Source organism: Pundamilia nyererei, unplaced genomic scaffold, assembly GCF_000239375.1.
Source record: "Pundamilia nyererei isolate P.nyererei 1_Seehausen unplaced genomic scaffold, PunNye1.0 scaffold00015, whole genome shotgun sequence".
Classification (NCBI taxonomy): domain Eukaryota; kingdom Metazoa; phylum Chordata; class Actinopteri; order Cichliformes; family Cichlidae; genus Pundamilia; species Pundamilia nyererei.
In genome coordinates this window covers 1,426,627-1,443,842 of record NW_005187416.1, presented here as the reverse complement: position 1 = coordinate 1,443,842, position 17,216 = coordinate 1,426,627, and the positions used below count along the sequence as shown (strand labels likewise).

The window sequence follows — 17,216 nt, the reverse complement described above, 5'->3', positions numbered from 1 at the left end:
GGTTTCCATAGCTTTTTTTTTGGATTAATTCAAGTTATCTTTGTCTATCAATAAAAATTTTTTGATGATCTGAAACATGTAAGTGTGCCAAAAAGGGGGGGGGGATTCTTGATAATCGAAATATTTACAGTATATTTACAGTAAGTTACACCCCACATGCACATTAGCCAGTGTGCAGCCTATTATAAGAGAACGACATTGCTCATTTGCAGACAACGCTTCCTTTTATTACATGTGATGTTTGTGTCCTTATTTGATGTGAAACAGCCACAGGAAACTATATTTTAAGAAATCCACTATAAATGCTGAAGAAACTGTGGGAAGCAGGTGAGTACAGGTACACACACACAGTATAAAACTGATGAACATAATTGTGATTGGCCACAGACAACTGAGATTTCCTGTTAGCTTGCTTCACTTTAGGCTCAAAGTGTTCACAGCACACCGTGGTCAGCGCCATGTAGGCTTCGGGACGTGCTCTGATTCAAGAGTTATTCAAACTTCTTCAGGTGGTTGTAGAGAGACTGGACGTATGTAAACACACACATGGGGTCTGGCTTGTCCCCCATCTCCAGCATGTCGTCCACCTCGATCAGACGCAGACAGTCAGCCTGCTCTCTGAAACAGAAATAAAGGTGAATAAAACAGAAAGCAGTTCAATAAGCAATAAATGTATTTGCATATGAACAAAAACTAAAACAGCCACTCTTTTTTTTAAAGCACATCCAAATGTGTACGACTGTAGATTATTATGTTTTATGAGCAAATCAATGCAACGTAAAATAGGAGTAAACTAGTGGCTGTTGTTGCCAGTGTCATGTTTACATAGTTCAAAGTTGTTTAGGATGTAAGCAAATGAAAGAACCCTCTCATGTAATTTTTTTAAAGAGTTAATAAATGTAATGAATAAATCTCCAGTGGCCACACCTTTGACAGTGCTGTTATTCAAAGGGTGATCTTCACTACACAAACAAAGTTAATGATTTATCAATTATTATTAATTTCATGACTAAACTATCAATTAGTGATGAAAGATTAATCTATTTGTTTGGGTATTAAATTTTCCCTTCTTTTTCTTGTAACAGTCATGCTAATGCTGAAAGTGATGTTGAAACAGGAAGTACTAGTGGGATTCTTGAGAGAGGATGCTTCACTATGGTAACCAAGGAAACAAGCCCACAAAACAAGTGGAAAAGGTTACATTTTAACCAAAACCATGAATGTCCTTTTAGTGCTTAAACTGATACATTTATCTTCTTCTTTCAGCTGCTCTCTTTTAGGGCTCGCTACATCATCTGCCTCCATCCCAACTTGTCCCACTGACCCCGCCGTCTGTCTCCAGACTCTTTCCTGTCACTGGTGCTCAGTATGAACCTGCCTGTGTTTGAATCATTATTAACTGACAAATTAGACACTTAGCAATTAGCACTGTGTTTGAAAACATTAGCAAAACAAAGGAATCACCGCTATGATTTCCTATTGGAGCCATGCTACGTAAATGAAATAAGTCAAATTTTAAAAAGAAAATACATATAAAAAAATTTTAAAAAGCATTTTTGTGAAAAATTAAAACGTGTAATCTCTGGGTTTAACATGATTAATTTAAGAACTATATCCTGGAGGATTTTTAGATGATAAAAACTGTAATCCAGAAATCATTTTTAGAGTGATATTCATTGAGAATAAGGTTATACATTTATGGGGGGGGAAGTCCAATATTCACTGAGACTCTTTGAATTTACTTCTCACATGTAAGGCTTTAAAATTCCAATCTCCCTTGTGTTTTCTCACAAATTTATGACTTTATATTTCCAAATATATCAAGCTTTTTTCCCTTAATTATTTTAATCCAGTAAAACCTGAACTGCGAAATAATTGGCAGAAAATTATAATTTTGTTTATGAAGCCTTCTGTAAGTATCAGAGTGCATATATTAGTTTTAATTTTTGTAATAATTGCTATATCCAACCACTTGGGCAATTTATTCCTCACAGTTTTTAAATGTTAAACAAACCAAAGTAGGTTAGAGTTAAAAATTACACTGATGATGTAACGTTCTCATAAATTCATGCATCAAACACGATACACTTGACGTTACAGGGTTAAACCTGGTAAATTTAGTTTTTTGTTGCAAGAGTGTCACCTCTCCTGGCTTCAGCAATTTATTATTCCACCTAAAACAGCCCTTTTATCACACTGCACAGTCACTCAGTGGCTCTTCGAGCCAGCTTACTCTGCGGTGGTGAAGGCCAGCTCCAAGTTGTGTTTGCGGTTTGAAGAGTCCAGAGAGTTGTAGTCAAACTCCAGAGGGAAGAAGGAATGGACCAGGGCGCAGAAGGCCATCCCATCGCTCCAGCTGGACGAGAAGTTCTGAATGTCTATGTTCTGAGAGAAAAACAGTCATGTGTTTCTTTTTCATTTATTTATTCACTCAGAGCAAAGCTGGCAATATTCACTAATACACAGTATCTCTTCTTGATGAAATTACCAGCCAGAAAGCTCAAGAGGTGAAGACTGCCCATCCATAAAGTTCAATCTTTGCTTTGCTATGAACCTCTTTATGGATACAGCTTATTAACCAAGCTTTCTAGCGGTAGCTGATAACTTAGCACGCAACCTGAAAAAGACTTCATGTTGGCAAATCGAATGAGTCCAGAGTGCAGCAGCCAGAGGTCAACCACTGGTTTGCCAGATCCCATTCTGACACCTTGAGATTGGTGTTTTCAGATCGGTGCTGAAAGCAGTGTCTTTACTGTCTTTAACTGATGTTTTGCAGATATGTGACCACTAACCATGTGACGTTAACTTGTCCACCATTGTGAAACTCACGGTGATAGTGTAAGACCAAGTGACGAGAAAAATTGCCAACCAACTAAGTGATAGGCGGAGGTTGATGCAAAAATTATTGCCAAAGCCTCTGTCACACAGATCTATAGATTAGCCCCCAACCATCTGGAAACTCCTGTTGCTAGCGAAAGGTATGTATTCTCCAACTGGCTGGCAAAAATGACTGCAGTCATAGTTTGAATGGAAGTGATGGACGTCTCTAAAACACCGTCTAGCTACACTCCAAGCTGTAGTGAAACTTGAAAAAGTGCAACACAGACCAAAAACGCAGACAATTTGCCTTCCAAGTAAAAGCTCCACCTTTTGAAACATGTTGGTCGCAGCACTAAAGTGAAACTTATTCTGAAGGTGAACCTTCTTGATTTACGGTTTGCATTGCACTATTTGAAGTTTTACTATTGCTCAGCTACTTGTTAGTAAGTATTTGCAGACAAACACAAAAAAACTAAAGACATCAGGGGCAATCTGGTCACAATTAATGCAACCACTAGGAAGATTTTTGTGAAAGACCTTCTTTGAACCTAGTTTCACCCAGTGAGAGCCAGAAACCTCCAGGAAATATTGTCAACCAGTCAGGGAATATACACATTTTTCCACAGCACCAGTGGTTGTATCACATCTAAAACCCTCCTAATAACCGAGGAAAAAAGGGCTTCCCATTGAACTTTGTGATTTCCTTCCTCTTTGGAGCTAAGATTCCACCCAAACACAAGAGATATCAATGGAAAGACCAGGATTTCTTCTATTTATTCGATCAGGACTTATTAGGATAGCTCAAATAAGTCAAAAGATATAGACCAAAAACAAATGTCCATTACAGAGGACATAAATGAATAGGCTGGTTCTCAGGAGGATATGGCGGGCAACTCTGGAACAACCTCAGTGAGACTAAAACTTATCTCCCCCTGGTGGCTGTTAAAAAGAATGCAGGTTCAAGGCATTTCCACAGATCCATCTTTTCGATGTCTGTCGTCCAGAAACCAGTGGGTGACATCATGGTGACTACACCCATCCTTTATATACAGTCTGTGGAAATAACCATCAGATACAGTACTGGAGCAGAATGGTAGTTTTATACCTTTATTTTCCCCCCCAGCTGTTACAAACAATGAAGCTATTCAAATGTTCACGTTTTAAAAATAATGATAGAAAAATTAGTTTTAGAGCTACTAACTGGAAGAGAACAGAAATGTATATCCAGTCATACCTGATAGCCAATGGTTTTGGAGCGACACCACTCCAAGAGGATCTGTTTTATACCACTGGCACTGGACACGCCAAAGCTCTGAGACCGCTTCAGTTTAGGCTTCGAGTCTTTTGGCCTGTTGGAGACAAACACAGCTTATTTTATGGCAGAATAAAGAGTGACAAAAGGTGAAAAAGCAGAACTTATTTTGTATTCTGTTACTTTATAGGCTCTGAGTTCATCCTTTCAAACAAGGCTCGCTTTGCTTGAGCGCCATTGGAGCGTGGAAGCGTTTGGGACTTTATCACGTCCTGCTTAAAGTCGCCCCCCACTGGCTTGTTCGCTCTCCTGTGGAGAAACAGCGGACGACAACACGAAACATCAGGATGGAGTTGGATGAAGCAGCCATTCAGATTAATCAGGGCTGTTGATTACAACTTACTTTTCCAAATTAGGTGAGAAGCCAGATTTTATGATTGATTTGGAGGGAAGTAATTTTTCTGTAAAAAAAAAAAAAGGGGGGGGGTGGCAACAAGTGATGAGTAGGCATGACCAGAGAGAACTCACAAGCTTCTTTTATCTGTTTTAATAGGCCTGAAGAAGTTTTACCTGCAGACTGAGGGAAGCTCACACTTCTCTTTAAACTGGGGCTGGGTGTCTTAAGTACTGGCACTAAATTGAAAACAAGAGTCAGAGTTAAAGGAAGATACAACATAAAAATAAATAACAGGTAATAATAACTGTGAAAATAATGGAAATAGGAACAGATGAGAAGCAGACGGCCTCGGTCAGACTCACCACGTTTAAAGGGATACTCTCCAGGTTTCACTGCAGCGTCCTGTGAAGCTGAAAGGCTTGAAGACTGAACCGTTAAAGCAGACGAAGACGACTCTGTGTTGGGTTTGGTCATGGCAGAGAGAGGCGAGTGGGGCTTGGCTTCACTGGTGTCTAAAGAGGAGATGAAATAAAGCGTGTTTTAAAAATAGGGGGCCAAACAAAACACCGTTGCTGATACTTCGGCAGTGCACGCACCACGTCTAAATGGATATTCGCCGCGCTTTATCGTCGGTGACTCTGGCATCGAAGGGTTTGGCGCTGAAACCGCTTTGGGATCAGATTTAGATGAAGCAGGAGTGTCAGAGCTGCTTTTGGTTAACACTGTGAGAGGAAGATGGGGGAGAGTCTGAGACACAGAGGCTGACTGATCCTGGGATGCCTGGGGCCTTTGTTCCTTCGCTCCACCTGCACAGATGGAGATGATACAGCATTAAAAGAGGAAAGAACCTAAATCACTAAAAAACCTAAAGTGTAAAACCCTTAAAGACACTTCTCCACTGTTGGGTTCACAATGGAAAAAAAAGTCAAGACTAGGTTTTCCTGAACCCACACAGGCCGAGCCCTGATCCAGGCCTGACCATAAGCTTTAAAGAGGAAAGTTTTCATTCTAATCTTAAAAGCAGTGTTTTGCATTTTTCCCTCTGAAAGCAACTGAAACCGTTAATCAAAATAGTTGCTGAATAAATGTTTGTCAATCAGCTAATTAATAAACTAATTGCTAAAGTTTTAATACAAATATGTTACCTTGAAATCAAAATGATTTAACAAACATGACATCTTCTTTCTGTAGAAATGTTTTAGACATAATTGTAAAATATGTAATTCAGACAAAAACTAACTCTTACTTGTGACATTGTAGCATATGCAGGAAAATGTTAGCGAAAAAAATATGTTCACAGTAAAAATATGTCTACATATTATGACGGTAAAAATTAAAATGATGTCTTGTTTCTTAATTTACAGCCACTAACTGTTTCTACTACGGAGATCTACTGTTTTGGATTTTACAGTTTATTTCTGCTGCCATTTTAAAGTTTTTTAACAAACGTTTTTTTACAGTGTCGGAGCTGGCTGTGTTAAAATATGTTCAGAGTTTCTGTGTGAAATCATCTGTAAGCGCCACATTTTTGATGATCCTTTTCATATTTTGCATGCTGTAAGTGTGATATGGATTCTCTGCTGCAGGAACATTTTTTACTACAGCTGTTCCTGAATGTACCCAGGACTGAGCGTAAACTTAGAGGAGATCCTGCTTTTGCTGTAGCAGCTCCAAAACTGTGGAACGATCTCCCTTTAGAGATTAGACAGGCCTCCTCTCTGCCTGTTTTTAAATCACTCCTGAGAACCCACCTCTTTACCCGGACCTTTGACACCATGTGAGATGTTGGTTTTATTTTTATTTTAGTTTTGTCTATGTTGCTCTATCTTGTTTTTTAATATAGGGCTGTTTTAATTTTTCATGTATTAAGTGTTTTATTTATTTATTTTTGCTGTTTTCTGTTATTCTATTGTTTTTAACTTATTTTCTGTACAGCACTTTCGTCCTGTGCTGGGTATTTTAAAGTGCTTTATAAATAAAATTGGATTGGATTGAATTGGATTTACCTGATGATCTATAATTTACTATCTAAATAAAAGGAAGTCTTGTTGTTAAGCTACAGCAGCGCAAACTGGCACTGATGTTATTTTTGCCAAATTGCTGTATATATTTCGCGTCAAGCTCTAACGAATGTAACAAGGTGGAAACATCAGCATGTTTGTTGGCATGCCATCATAAAAAGAGGGAAACTATTTTTTGTCAATTATTTAATTAAGTTTTGTGCTAATGCTAGCTATTACCTTTGAATACTTCATGCTAGAGCAATACGCACGGAGTAGCTTTCAGTGTTAAACTGAATGATTACCTCTAAACAGCTGTCCTGTTAGAAATAAATGGCAGCAGTGAGAGTAGAATAAATAGATCAAAAGATTAAAGGTATTCTGCAGTGCTGCTCTCTTGCTGTTCTTCTCTCTCCATCACCCTTTGCTGTCTCATTCTTATTTTTAAAATCTTTTTTGTGTATCTTTATCCCCTGCTCCTCTGATGATGTGTCTGACTGAAGTAAGCAGGCCAATTTTGAGCACATGAACGATGAAATTACACATAGAGCGCTCAGAGCCTGGAACAGAAAGCGTACCCGTTGTCTCTTAGTGTGACTTTAGGTTTTGTCGAGCCAAGAAAAAAAAGAATGGATTTGTTGAAAGTTCTGCACCTCTCTGTCACAGTATAGGGGTGCAAAGATTGTCTGATACTGCTGACACGGATGCTGCCTCACTCTGTTTTCCTCACTTTGTCGTAGGTGAGTTTGTTTTCGCTGATGAAATCATAACTAAGCTAAAAAAAGGTGGATTTTGTAACCAACAGAAAGTTAAATTGATCCAGGAGTTTGCTGAATATCTACGGACCGTGAAAAAAGACGCCACCTCGTCAATGAATTAAAACTAAAGAACTAAAAATGACTTCGTGTGTTTATTTTGCACTTCATATATTTCATGGTATCAGCTAAATTGTATATCTTGAATGACAGGTGAACTTCTGCTCTCTGTATTTAAAATCAAGGCCACTTATGCATAGACATTTTCATATTTAATTGAGGACTAAATTCCTCCAGGCGCCCTGACCTGATACTTTTTGTATTATAAGGTGTGTCCATGTCCTGAAGGTTAGCATCCTAACAAATAATCATAAAGAGAAACTAACTGACCTCTTATAAAAGGATATTCTCCGGCTTCGCCTGCTGCTTTAGGTGCTGCAGACTGAGCGGGTTTAGCTGCCTCTGAACTGGCTCTAGTTGTCATGGCCGTCACCGGAAGATGAGGCTGGGGTTCATCAGCATCTGAAAAAGAAATAATCCAAAGTCCAAATGGAAGTGATGGCTTTTGTTGTAGTTTGTTGTTGTTGTCAATAGTGTTCGGTTCACAACAGCAGTCGTCTCAAGGTGCTTTTTACTGTAAGGTAAATTGTCTAGTCTACAATATTAGACAGGTTCCCCACATGGAGCTTCAGAGTTGGCTTTTGACACTGAAAAAAACAAAACAAAAATTGTGCATTTACAGTTGCCATGCTAAGGATTTGTTTGATAGCACTCATCTCATACTCAAAACAAGACGAAAATCCAAGAAACTCAGTGAAGATCGAAGAAGGAGAATTGTAGATTTACACAAGCTGGGAAGGTCTCTTTGATTAATTTCTAAACAACTGCAGATTCCAAGGTTATTAGTTCAAAAATTCTATATAAATTATATGGATGTCCCACCAATGTGCCGAGAGAGAGGAAATTGGTTAGGATGTTCATGAACAAGCCAGGAACCACCAAGGCTCAAGCCTGCCATGAACATGAAACTGTTGGAATACCAGCAGTGTCTCTGTCCACAGTGAAACGGTGCAGAGAAAGAAGCCTCTGCTCCAAAAACGATTCCTTCAAGCTTGACCCAAATCTGCAGCTGCCCACGTCAAAAAGCCAACTGACTTCTGAAGAAACGTTTTATGGTCAGATGAGGCAAAGATTAAGCTATCTGGCCACAATGACAAAGAAAAGGTGAAGCTTACAAACCTAAGAATACCGTACCAACTTTCAAGCATGGTGGTGGTAGCATCATGCTCTGGGGCTATTTTGCTGCCAGAGGCACTGGTACATTATAAACAGTGGATGGAATAAGAAAAAATCAAAACTACCTCAAAATTCTTCAACTTCACCTCAAATAAACAGCTGTATATAGTTGAAACTGAGTGTTCCAACAAGACAATGATCCCAAGCACACATTAGAGCTGGTTAGCTAAGATTGAGTTCCTTGAATGGCCTCGCCAAAGATCAACCTCAACCTATTGAACATTTGTGGACTATGCTTAAAAACAAAGTCGATCGCGGGAAATCAACCAATTTAAATGAATTTTACCAAAAAGAGGGGTCAAATATTCAGTCGTGAATGTAAAGAAGCTTGATGGATACCAAAAGCAACGTGCATTTAACCAAATATTAGTGAGCATGTATGTATAAATAAAAGAACAGATTAAAAAAAACAGCACTAAAAAACACAAATTACCATGACTTTCTTCCCCAAGATTAGTGTACATAAACTTCTGATCACAACTGTAAATACAATCCACTGCAGTGCACAGTTTTACAGCTCAGTTTTAATGCCAATATAAATATCTGCAAGCGCAAACAACATCTGGGTTTTATGGCATGAAAACCCAGATGCATTTTAAAATGGGATATTTTGGATTCTGTGAGGTATATACAAAACACTGTAAGCAAAATACAGAAAAATATTTGGTTTTGTGGATATCATTTCGGGTTTTTTAGACTTGCATGCATTTACTTTGTTCCCTGGTATTATTCAACGTCAGTGTAGCAGATGAAACATAAAAGCTCAAGTTTGAGCTGAAGATCACTTTAAATGTCTTTCTGTAAATCCAACCATAAAGGACATGAACTGACCGGGCCTGCTGGGCGTTTCCACAGATGAAGACTCTGAGGTCGGTTTGGTGATGGCGGTCAGAGCTCGGTGGGACTCAGGAGCAGCTTCTGCAGTCTGGGTTACATCAGGGTCTGCAGAGAACACGAACCCAACAATGAAACCAGCTTGAAGAGTAAAATGTCTGGATGTGCAGGTGAAGCTGCCTACCTTCCTGTTTCTCTTGCGCGGTGGTGGCTACATGAGCGATATTCTTCTCCCCTCTTGCTTCAGTTCCCTGTTTAGGTGAGGCAAAGAAGTCAAAACACCCACTTCTTCTATTTCGATGAACAATTATAAACTAACATTATCATTACTGACGATTTTTTGATGATTAAAGCATTTTCAGGGTTCAATGATCACTTTGAGGGAACGTCCAATAAAATCATCGTTGCTTCATGTGGCTGTGTTTGTAAGAGGGGAGATATTGGACATTAGCATTTTGGAAAGCATGAGGGGGTGGGATGAGGAGCAAATGAGTTGATCATTTGCATGTTAAACAAGTTATGCAACATATACAGTGTTTATATTGTGTTTATACATTTGCGTTGGTAACTTTATTCACTGGATCTCTCACAGTTTGTTTTTGTTGTGCACAGCTAAAATTAATTTTAGACCTTTATCACTCATCGCAAACTTGTTTGTGTGTGTGCGTGTCTGTGCTCACTTCTCTGGATGTGTGATCTTCAGCTGTTAACGGCTGACAGCTTCTCCTTTAATGACAGCTGTGGCCAACAAACCCGTGTTCCCACTGAGAGGCTATTTTAGATTTTGCAATCAGCCCCTTTGCAAGAGTTTCCGCTGCACTCTTCTTACGTCCCAATATAGCCCCAAATGGATGCTTTGGAAACCAGAGTTAGGTTGAGCAGCTTCAACAGCACCTAAGTATATCAGCACAAAGCTTTGGCCTGTATTCAGTCCACCTCCCACCCCGGAGCCTTTTGCTTTCCAGAGACGAGCAGTGCTCATAGCACAGCGTATATATCCAGTCTGTCATCGAGAGGGAGATTAGCACCATGATCATCTGAAGGCTCCACAGTAGCTGATGTCTGACTCCGTCTGACCCTCGATAGTATCTGCAACCTCTAAATGGGTTTACACCCAACAACCTCCTTCTTAGAAACATGCTTTGGTTAGATACCAACACACAAACACAGTGGTGGCTATCCCTTACAACACAGAAAATAAAATTATAGGTTCAAACCTCCTGGTCAGCTTGGGCTCAAGTTTGCAGGGGGTGCTCTGGCTTCCTCCCCGAGCCCAGTGATTTACCTGAATTAGCTGAAGGTGTGGATGTGAGCATGAATATCTGTCTGTCTCTGTGTTAGCCCTGTGATGGACTGGTGACCTGTCCAGAGTGCACTACACCTCTCAAACAGTCTCAAGTGGGATGGGCTCCAGCCCCCTGAAAACCTAGCTCTAGAAAAATTAACAAGATGGATGAATGGATGCAAGCAATCAAGCTAATGCACTTTTCTTAACGATAGATTATTACTCCCTTCTGGAGTTCCACTCAGCTCTATATAGCATTTTAACTTCTTTAACCTCATTGTTTTGGTTTAATAACCTTTTGATGTTCTCTTTAGTTCCATGTATCAGTCACTTCATTTTCAACGTGCAGTGAGAGTTACTAACAAGCTGATTCATAGAAAACTCATGCAAAGCATTTTAAAAAGTATTTATTAAGTGTGTGTTTAGATTCTTCAGATATCTTCCAGTCGTGTTGTTTCCAGTCTGCCGGGTGTTTATAGGTATTATTTAAGAAGTTGAAGTTGAGTATGAACATCTGGTGTTGACAGCAGAGATTTCCTGCTGGTCACTAAAGATACTACATCTTAAGGCACGTGGCTCTGGCAATAAACAATAACTACTTGAATGACAGCCACTGTTTTCGAGTACAGTCTCTTATCCGAGCGTCCATGGAGCCAGATTTATTTTATCCAGTCCTACTAACTGTTTATCCTGGATAATATGAAGAGTGACGGTAGATCAAGCAAGTTAAGAAGCCATCTCTGAGGCTGAAAAAGGAAGACTAAGTTGAAAGTGGCTGAAAACTGCAGGTCCTCTAGTGGCCACTTGGGGTTGCCTCCAAAAGGAAGTGAAACCCCATCAATCTCTTTACATCAGAAATAAATAGTCTGGTGCAAAAGAAGGGTTTGATGTTTATAGCTAATTTTAGCTAACTTTAGCTAACTTTACTGGGGGGGATTTTCTTTGAATAATGAGGCTTAACATTAGGGGCATGGCCACCTTTATTGACACTGACACTTTGTTATTGACTGCTGCCACTTCTGGAAAAAAAATTCCACATAACAGCCCCCCAAAAATGCGGTAAGTCTGCATATCCATATCCAGAACACAGTGAGTGATTTACCGTTAGTTACTTCCATCTTTTATATACAGTCTCTTTGTTAAAGTTGAAAATGATGGAGTAAAGAATCATGTGAGATCATTAAAAAACTTGGGGGGGGGGAGGGGTGAACTGCTGTGTGTTAGACTAGTGGGGGATCAATGTTTGGGAAAAGACCAGGTGACCTCAGCAAACAGAAATGCTGGCAGGGCGAGCACTTTGGCGGGACAGCTGGTTGTCTCTCTCAGGGTTTGTGCTGGGGGAGAGTTTATCCGACAGGGATATAGATGCAATTCAACTTTCCATTAGGAGATCTGAGACTTGGACTGGCGGGGAAACAAGGTTCCTGAGTGGTTAGAGGATGTGGATTTATTTATACACCTGTCATCAGAGTGTGAATGTGAGTTATATCGAACAATCCCCCCTCGTACGTGCACCGAGGCCGCCGTTGGAAGCGTGTCGTGCAGCGTGCCGTTCTTATTTGTGCCCTTTTCATTAAATCCGCTTCGCCCTTGATTGTGCATCAAGCGATCACTTCAGCGTGATTCTCTTGCTTGCATGTTTGCTGGTGCTTATGTGTGCTAGAAAGTTGCAGTTGTTGGTGAGCATGCAGAAGCTCAGAAGAGCTGCAGCTCTCTTTTGAATCGCAAAGCCAAAAATACACTTGCCCTTTGGAGGACCTGCTGTTATAAAAGCGGGTCATGAGGATGAGAAGGCTGAGAATGGGGGGTGGGGGAGAGGGTAAGTGTGTGTGTTTGTGGTGGGGTTAGTTTCAAAAAGGATGATTACACAGAATCTCATTAGTGCTTAAATTAAACTGAATGGTATTACTCTGTTATTACTGGACTATTAACATGAACCTATTATGCTTTTTCTAAACTTCTGTCATATGTGTTTATACATATAGTAATAAAGTTTTAAATACTGAGATCAGTGAATGTAAATGTAACCCCTGTGAGTGAAAAGCTCAGGCTTCAATCCGCTCCAAATACTCAATTTCAGGCTGTTTTTTTCTACTCTTGGCTCTCTGTGATATCAGTGACGATGGATGTCCTAATATGGTCATCCCAGATACACAGCTCTGGCTCCAGCTTTTCTAATCTTTTGTTTGTGAGGGACAGCCAATCAGAAGAAAGCTTAATTCAACAGGATCAATTCAAAGGCTACACCAAAGCCCTGTATAAGATAAACCAGGATTAATTGAACTCTTTCCCCCTTAAAGACACCTTAGTATATAATCAGTGATAACCACTAGACCTCTGTCCTCTTTACAGTGTAGAGGGCTTACTATAGATCCCTCAGCTGTGTCCTCTTCATGAACAGAGATCAGGTAGGCTTACTTCATCTGATCTTTTAAGGGTTATTTGTTTTCAACACCTGGAAAGGAGCAGTTTTCATGATGCAGTCATGGCTGCATAAAATGATTGTACAGAAATGTGATTTCTGTTAAGAAGCATCCAGTTAAGAGGGATGTTGCAGCAATGCAAAAATAATTTTGGAAGGAGCTCAGAGCATTCATGTGGAGAGAGTTTGCTTAACAGCGATGCTGGACGGGGTCAGGCGTGCCTGTCGTTGAGTTCGTCGGTGCCCTCTAACACTAAAAGCTGTCATTTGTGAAGGCAGGTGGCATATAATCGCATTTCAGATGGTTATTTTACTACAGCCTTAAAATACAAAAGCAGATTGGGGGTTTTTCAGTTTGTCTTTGCCAGTTTTTCTTATTTTAATTTGATGTATGTGTGTTTGTGTGTCAAGGTTAATATTCCTGAAAAAAAAACAAAAAACTTTGGAGGTCAACCCCAAAGGGTCACACTCCACCTCTGGTGAATTTCCACACACATGGAGATGAGTTGTCCAGCTAACAAACAGATAACAGAACCCATCACCCAACCTTGTTGGTGGAGATACTACAATTGTTGCTGCTCTATAACCTGTATGAATGTGAAGAACCTTTAGGCTAGGGACACATTTCTTGGTTCTAGAAGCGTCTTAGTTTGCGACTGGAGTCACCTAATCACCTGTCAGCAGGGTGACAGGTGATGCAGGCTGTAGCATGCAGGTAAACAGTCTATGTGGAGAGAGAGAAAGGAGAACTATCCTTGAAATCCTGGCTACGCTATATGACAAAGTTTATCTGGATGTGTAAACAATAAGTAGATTAAAGAAAAAAGCATCAGGCTTTTTGATTTTATGTTTTTGAAGTCTTCACACTCACAAACGTACCCCTAAAGTCTTCTGTGGTTCCCTCATGTTGTTCTTTTTAATCATCTGAGACCACTGCCACTGCTAATTACTGATCTTACAGGGTTGGACATATTCTACTACGTATTTCTTTATTCAGTGGAAATACAGGCTGAATACTCACATTAATCTCAGCATTTCTCTTTGCTCTCCATGGAGGAGGGGCTGGGGTAGCAGCTTGGCTCGATCCTCCACTGAGCCCAGACGCTTCGTAGGACGTGGCCTGACCCGGCTGGTTGTTTTCAGAGTTAAACAGACCCTTCTGCTCCTCCTGGCTCTTGGATTGAATTTGTATATGGCCGTTCTCTAGTCTTTGCTCCTTGCTCTTCCCTTTCGCCTCAGTCTTCACCCCTGGGAGACCCTCCACCAGGTGGCTGAGGGCCTCCAGCTTGGCCCTGAGCTGCAGGTTCTCCTCCTGGAGTCTGGTAACTGCCTCAGCCAAAGGTCCATTGGAAATGCACATTTCCTCAATCCTCTGCTCAATGCGATGCTTGAAAGCACTAACGTCCACGTGCACCTCCCTTACAGCGGCTTCCAGCGTGGCCTCGAAGTGAACGAGAGCCTCGTTCATCACTGCCTCCTGACCCCGCTCTGTAGCTTCATCCATGGTTTCTTCAGCAACCCTCAACGCCCCTTAGTTTCAATCCAGAAACGGGGCCTCAGCAAAAATCTCTAAAGCAAACCTTCAACTTCTACCCTATCCCCTCAAATTAAACCAATCAAATAAGTCTGCACTCTCTTCTCACTCCTTATAAAAGTGTTTCAAGGACATCCGACGTTTTCCATTAAAGTTTTTCCAGTAAAGTCACAGGACGTTTCAAAAGGAGGTCGCAGACAGACTCCTTTGACCGCAACTCACTGAAGTCCCATCAAGCTCCATGGAGGATTTCTCTCAACATGCGTGTTCTCTTACTCTTCCCTCTCATCTGGCCAAAGCAAGAGCAGAGAGTTGTTATTTATAAGTCATGGAAAACTCGTGCACAATGACATCTTGGAAAAAGAGATTATGTGCTGCACGGGCAGATCGTTTTCTCAGTGCGCGTAGGAGATGATCAAATTAACCTTTCAAAGGAATTCAGTTGAAGTGGCAAATGATTTTCTGCCACCCTCCTCCGTGGCAGGGCATCTACTACTGAATTTTCCTGGACGTTTTACCCTCCCCGCTGGCCCTGCTGCCCAGCGTGGTGTATGAGCTAAAATGTGCCTCTTCAGATTGGGAGCAACAGGTTTGTGTGTTTATTTTGGGACATAAAGGGGACGGGAAAACATGAAACAGGAGGAGGGGCCAGAATTGTTCAAGTGTTTTGTCTCTGGGGGGGTTGGCGGTGCTGGTGGGGGTGATCAGGGTCCTCATTGGTACATTTTTAAGCTTTATGAAATCATAGTTACTTTACAGTAAATGAAAAATGAAAGGATAAGTCACAAGTAATTTTATAATTTATGCTTATATATTGTATAATGTAGCTGATATGAGATAAATGCAACATTTTTTAAAAAATGTTTAGTCACAATGAGCAATATCCCTTAAACAGCATGAGCTTACAGCTAGAAACTCATCAGGTTTTTTTTGCCTGCGCTAAAATAGCTTTTTGAATTTTGTGACTTTTTCTGTGTAAACAACTTGCTCAGACTAAACCTGTCTTTCTGATATTTGAGCGTTCTGCAGTTTTTATGCTATGTTGGCAAAAAATGTCAAATATAACTGTCACACTGTCCTTCCACTGATAGCTTCATTAGTGTAAATGATATTTTCTGGTGGTGTAATATCAGTTGTTTTTAGAAAGAAGAGAAATAAATATGCACATTACTGCACTTTGAACTGTGTTTTTTTTATTTTATTATTATTATATTGTATGTAATTGACTGTTTTTGTTTTTATTCGTCTTCATCGGTGGAATTTATGGGCTGATCCAGCCTGTACAAATACAACCTCATACTACCTCAAACTTCATCTTTTTGTTTGCCATCCCTTCAGATATCAGAAACAGTATACGAAAAAGAACTAAAAGACTCCTGAATCAAAATCTGTGACAGAAACAGTAAGTGCGATCAATTTCTAACCAAAAATAAAAAAATTTAAAAAACGTAATTTTTTTTAAGCCTAATTTAAGTTCAAACTCAACAACTAAAATAAAAAATAAATAAATCACATTTTACCCACAGTTCCATAGATGCAGATTTTATGTCACAGTAAACTTCAAATTAAACTCATTTTAGAAAATGTCCCAAAATCATTTAAACTTACTTATATTAAAAAAAAGGGCAATTTCTTATGGTATTCTGTTAAAATATCTTTGATTTCTTAACAGTGGTAAATGACTTTAAATGTAACTTAATCTCCATAGCCCCCACATGTAAAGAAGCATATAAAATATGCTTTATTTTAAAGAAGTCCAGCTTTAATGCCTTAATGTAGCCTCTACAGTGCAACTCCAGCAGCTCAGCTTGAGCCAGCAGCACCTCTGGGTGGCCATAATTTTACACTACAACAACATAACCAAGAATGGGCAGAAGTAATGTCCAATAAATAAAAAAATAAAGCAGAGACTTGTTCAAAACAGTCTACCAAATCAAATTTATTGAATTTTAAAGGGGTGCTCTGAATTCACAAGCTGCAACAATACATGACTCCTCATATTATCTCATAAAACACTCCAGTCTCATTTTCAGATAGGAAATGTCCTCAACCCCCCCCCCAAAAAACAAAAAAACGAACGATCACACTACAAAAAAGAAAGGACAGATACATCAATCCTGATATACATGTATGAAAAATTAGAATGTTATCAAAAATAATGCAGGGCAGGAAGTGTTAAAGGTTGTGAAAGTGCTGCATTTAAGTCAATCAGGAAGGGCCAGTGATATGGACAGAAAGATTTCAATCCAAACTTCTAAAACAGACACATCTCGCTAAATCGATGAAAACACTGCAAACAAACTTAAGCCTATGAGAGACATTTGAATGGTTCAAGTACTAATGAAATACTATAAAATGCAAAATATTAGAATATTTATTACATAAATGCCATAATTTCAGCAGGATCAAATTAAGTGTACTGAAGACATGTCTATATACGTGTGGTGGTTTGTTTCAGATTGTTTAAAGTATGCTCTTCCATATTTTCTGTCATCTATTTTCTTTGCTCTTAACATGATCAAAGTTTGAATAATTATGTATAACAGGATCAGTTTTGCTTTAAACATTTGGTTTTAAAATGTTTTTTTTCCACACCTGGCTGTGTATGATCTCATTGGTGG

The 17,216-nt window shown here is 39.7% G+C and overlaps 1 protein-coding gene across 1 annotated transcript; it reads right to left on the bottom strand.

Moving 5' to 3' along the window:
- Positions 1-202: 202 nt before the first annotated feature.
- LOC102211635 (smoothelin-like protein 2) lies at positions 203-15,170 on the bottom strand. Its single transcript, XM_005725365.1, has 13 exons — positions 15,021-15,170; positions 14,083-14,884; positions 9,539-9,605; positions 9,352-9,462; positions 7,615-7,746; positions 5,066-5,275; positions 4,832-4,981; positions 4,643-4,705; positions 4,476-4,533; positions 4,256-4,381; positions 4,055-4,169; positions 2,234-2,385; positions 203-618 (listed from the first exon to the last, which is right to left on the bottom strand). Exons 2-13 carry the CDS (start codon positions 14,563-14,565, stop codon positions 492-494), a joined length of 1,794 nt encoding a protein of 597 aa, XP_005725422.1. The 5' UTR covers positions 14,566-14,884; positions 15,021-15,170; the 3' UTR covers positions 203-491.
- Positions 15,171-17,216: the final 2,046 nt, after the last annotated feature.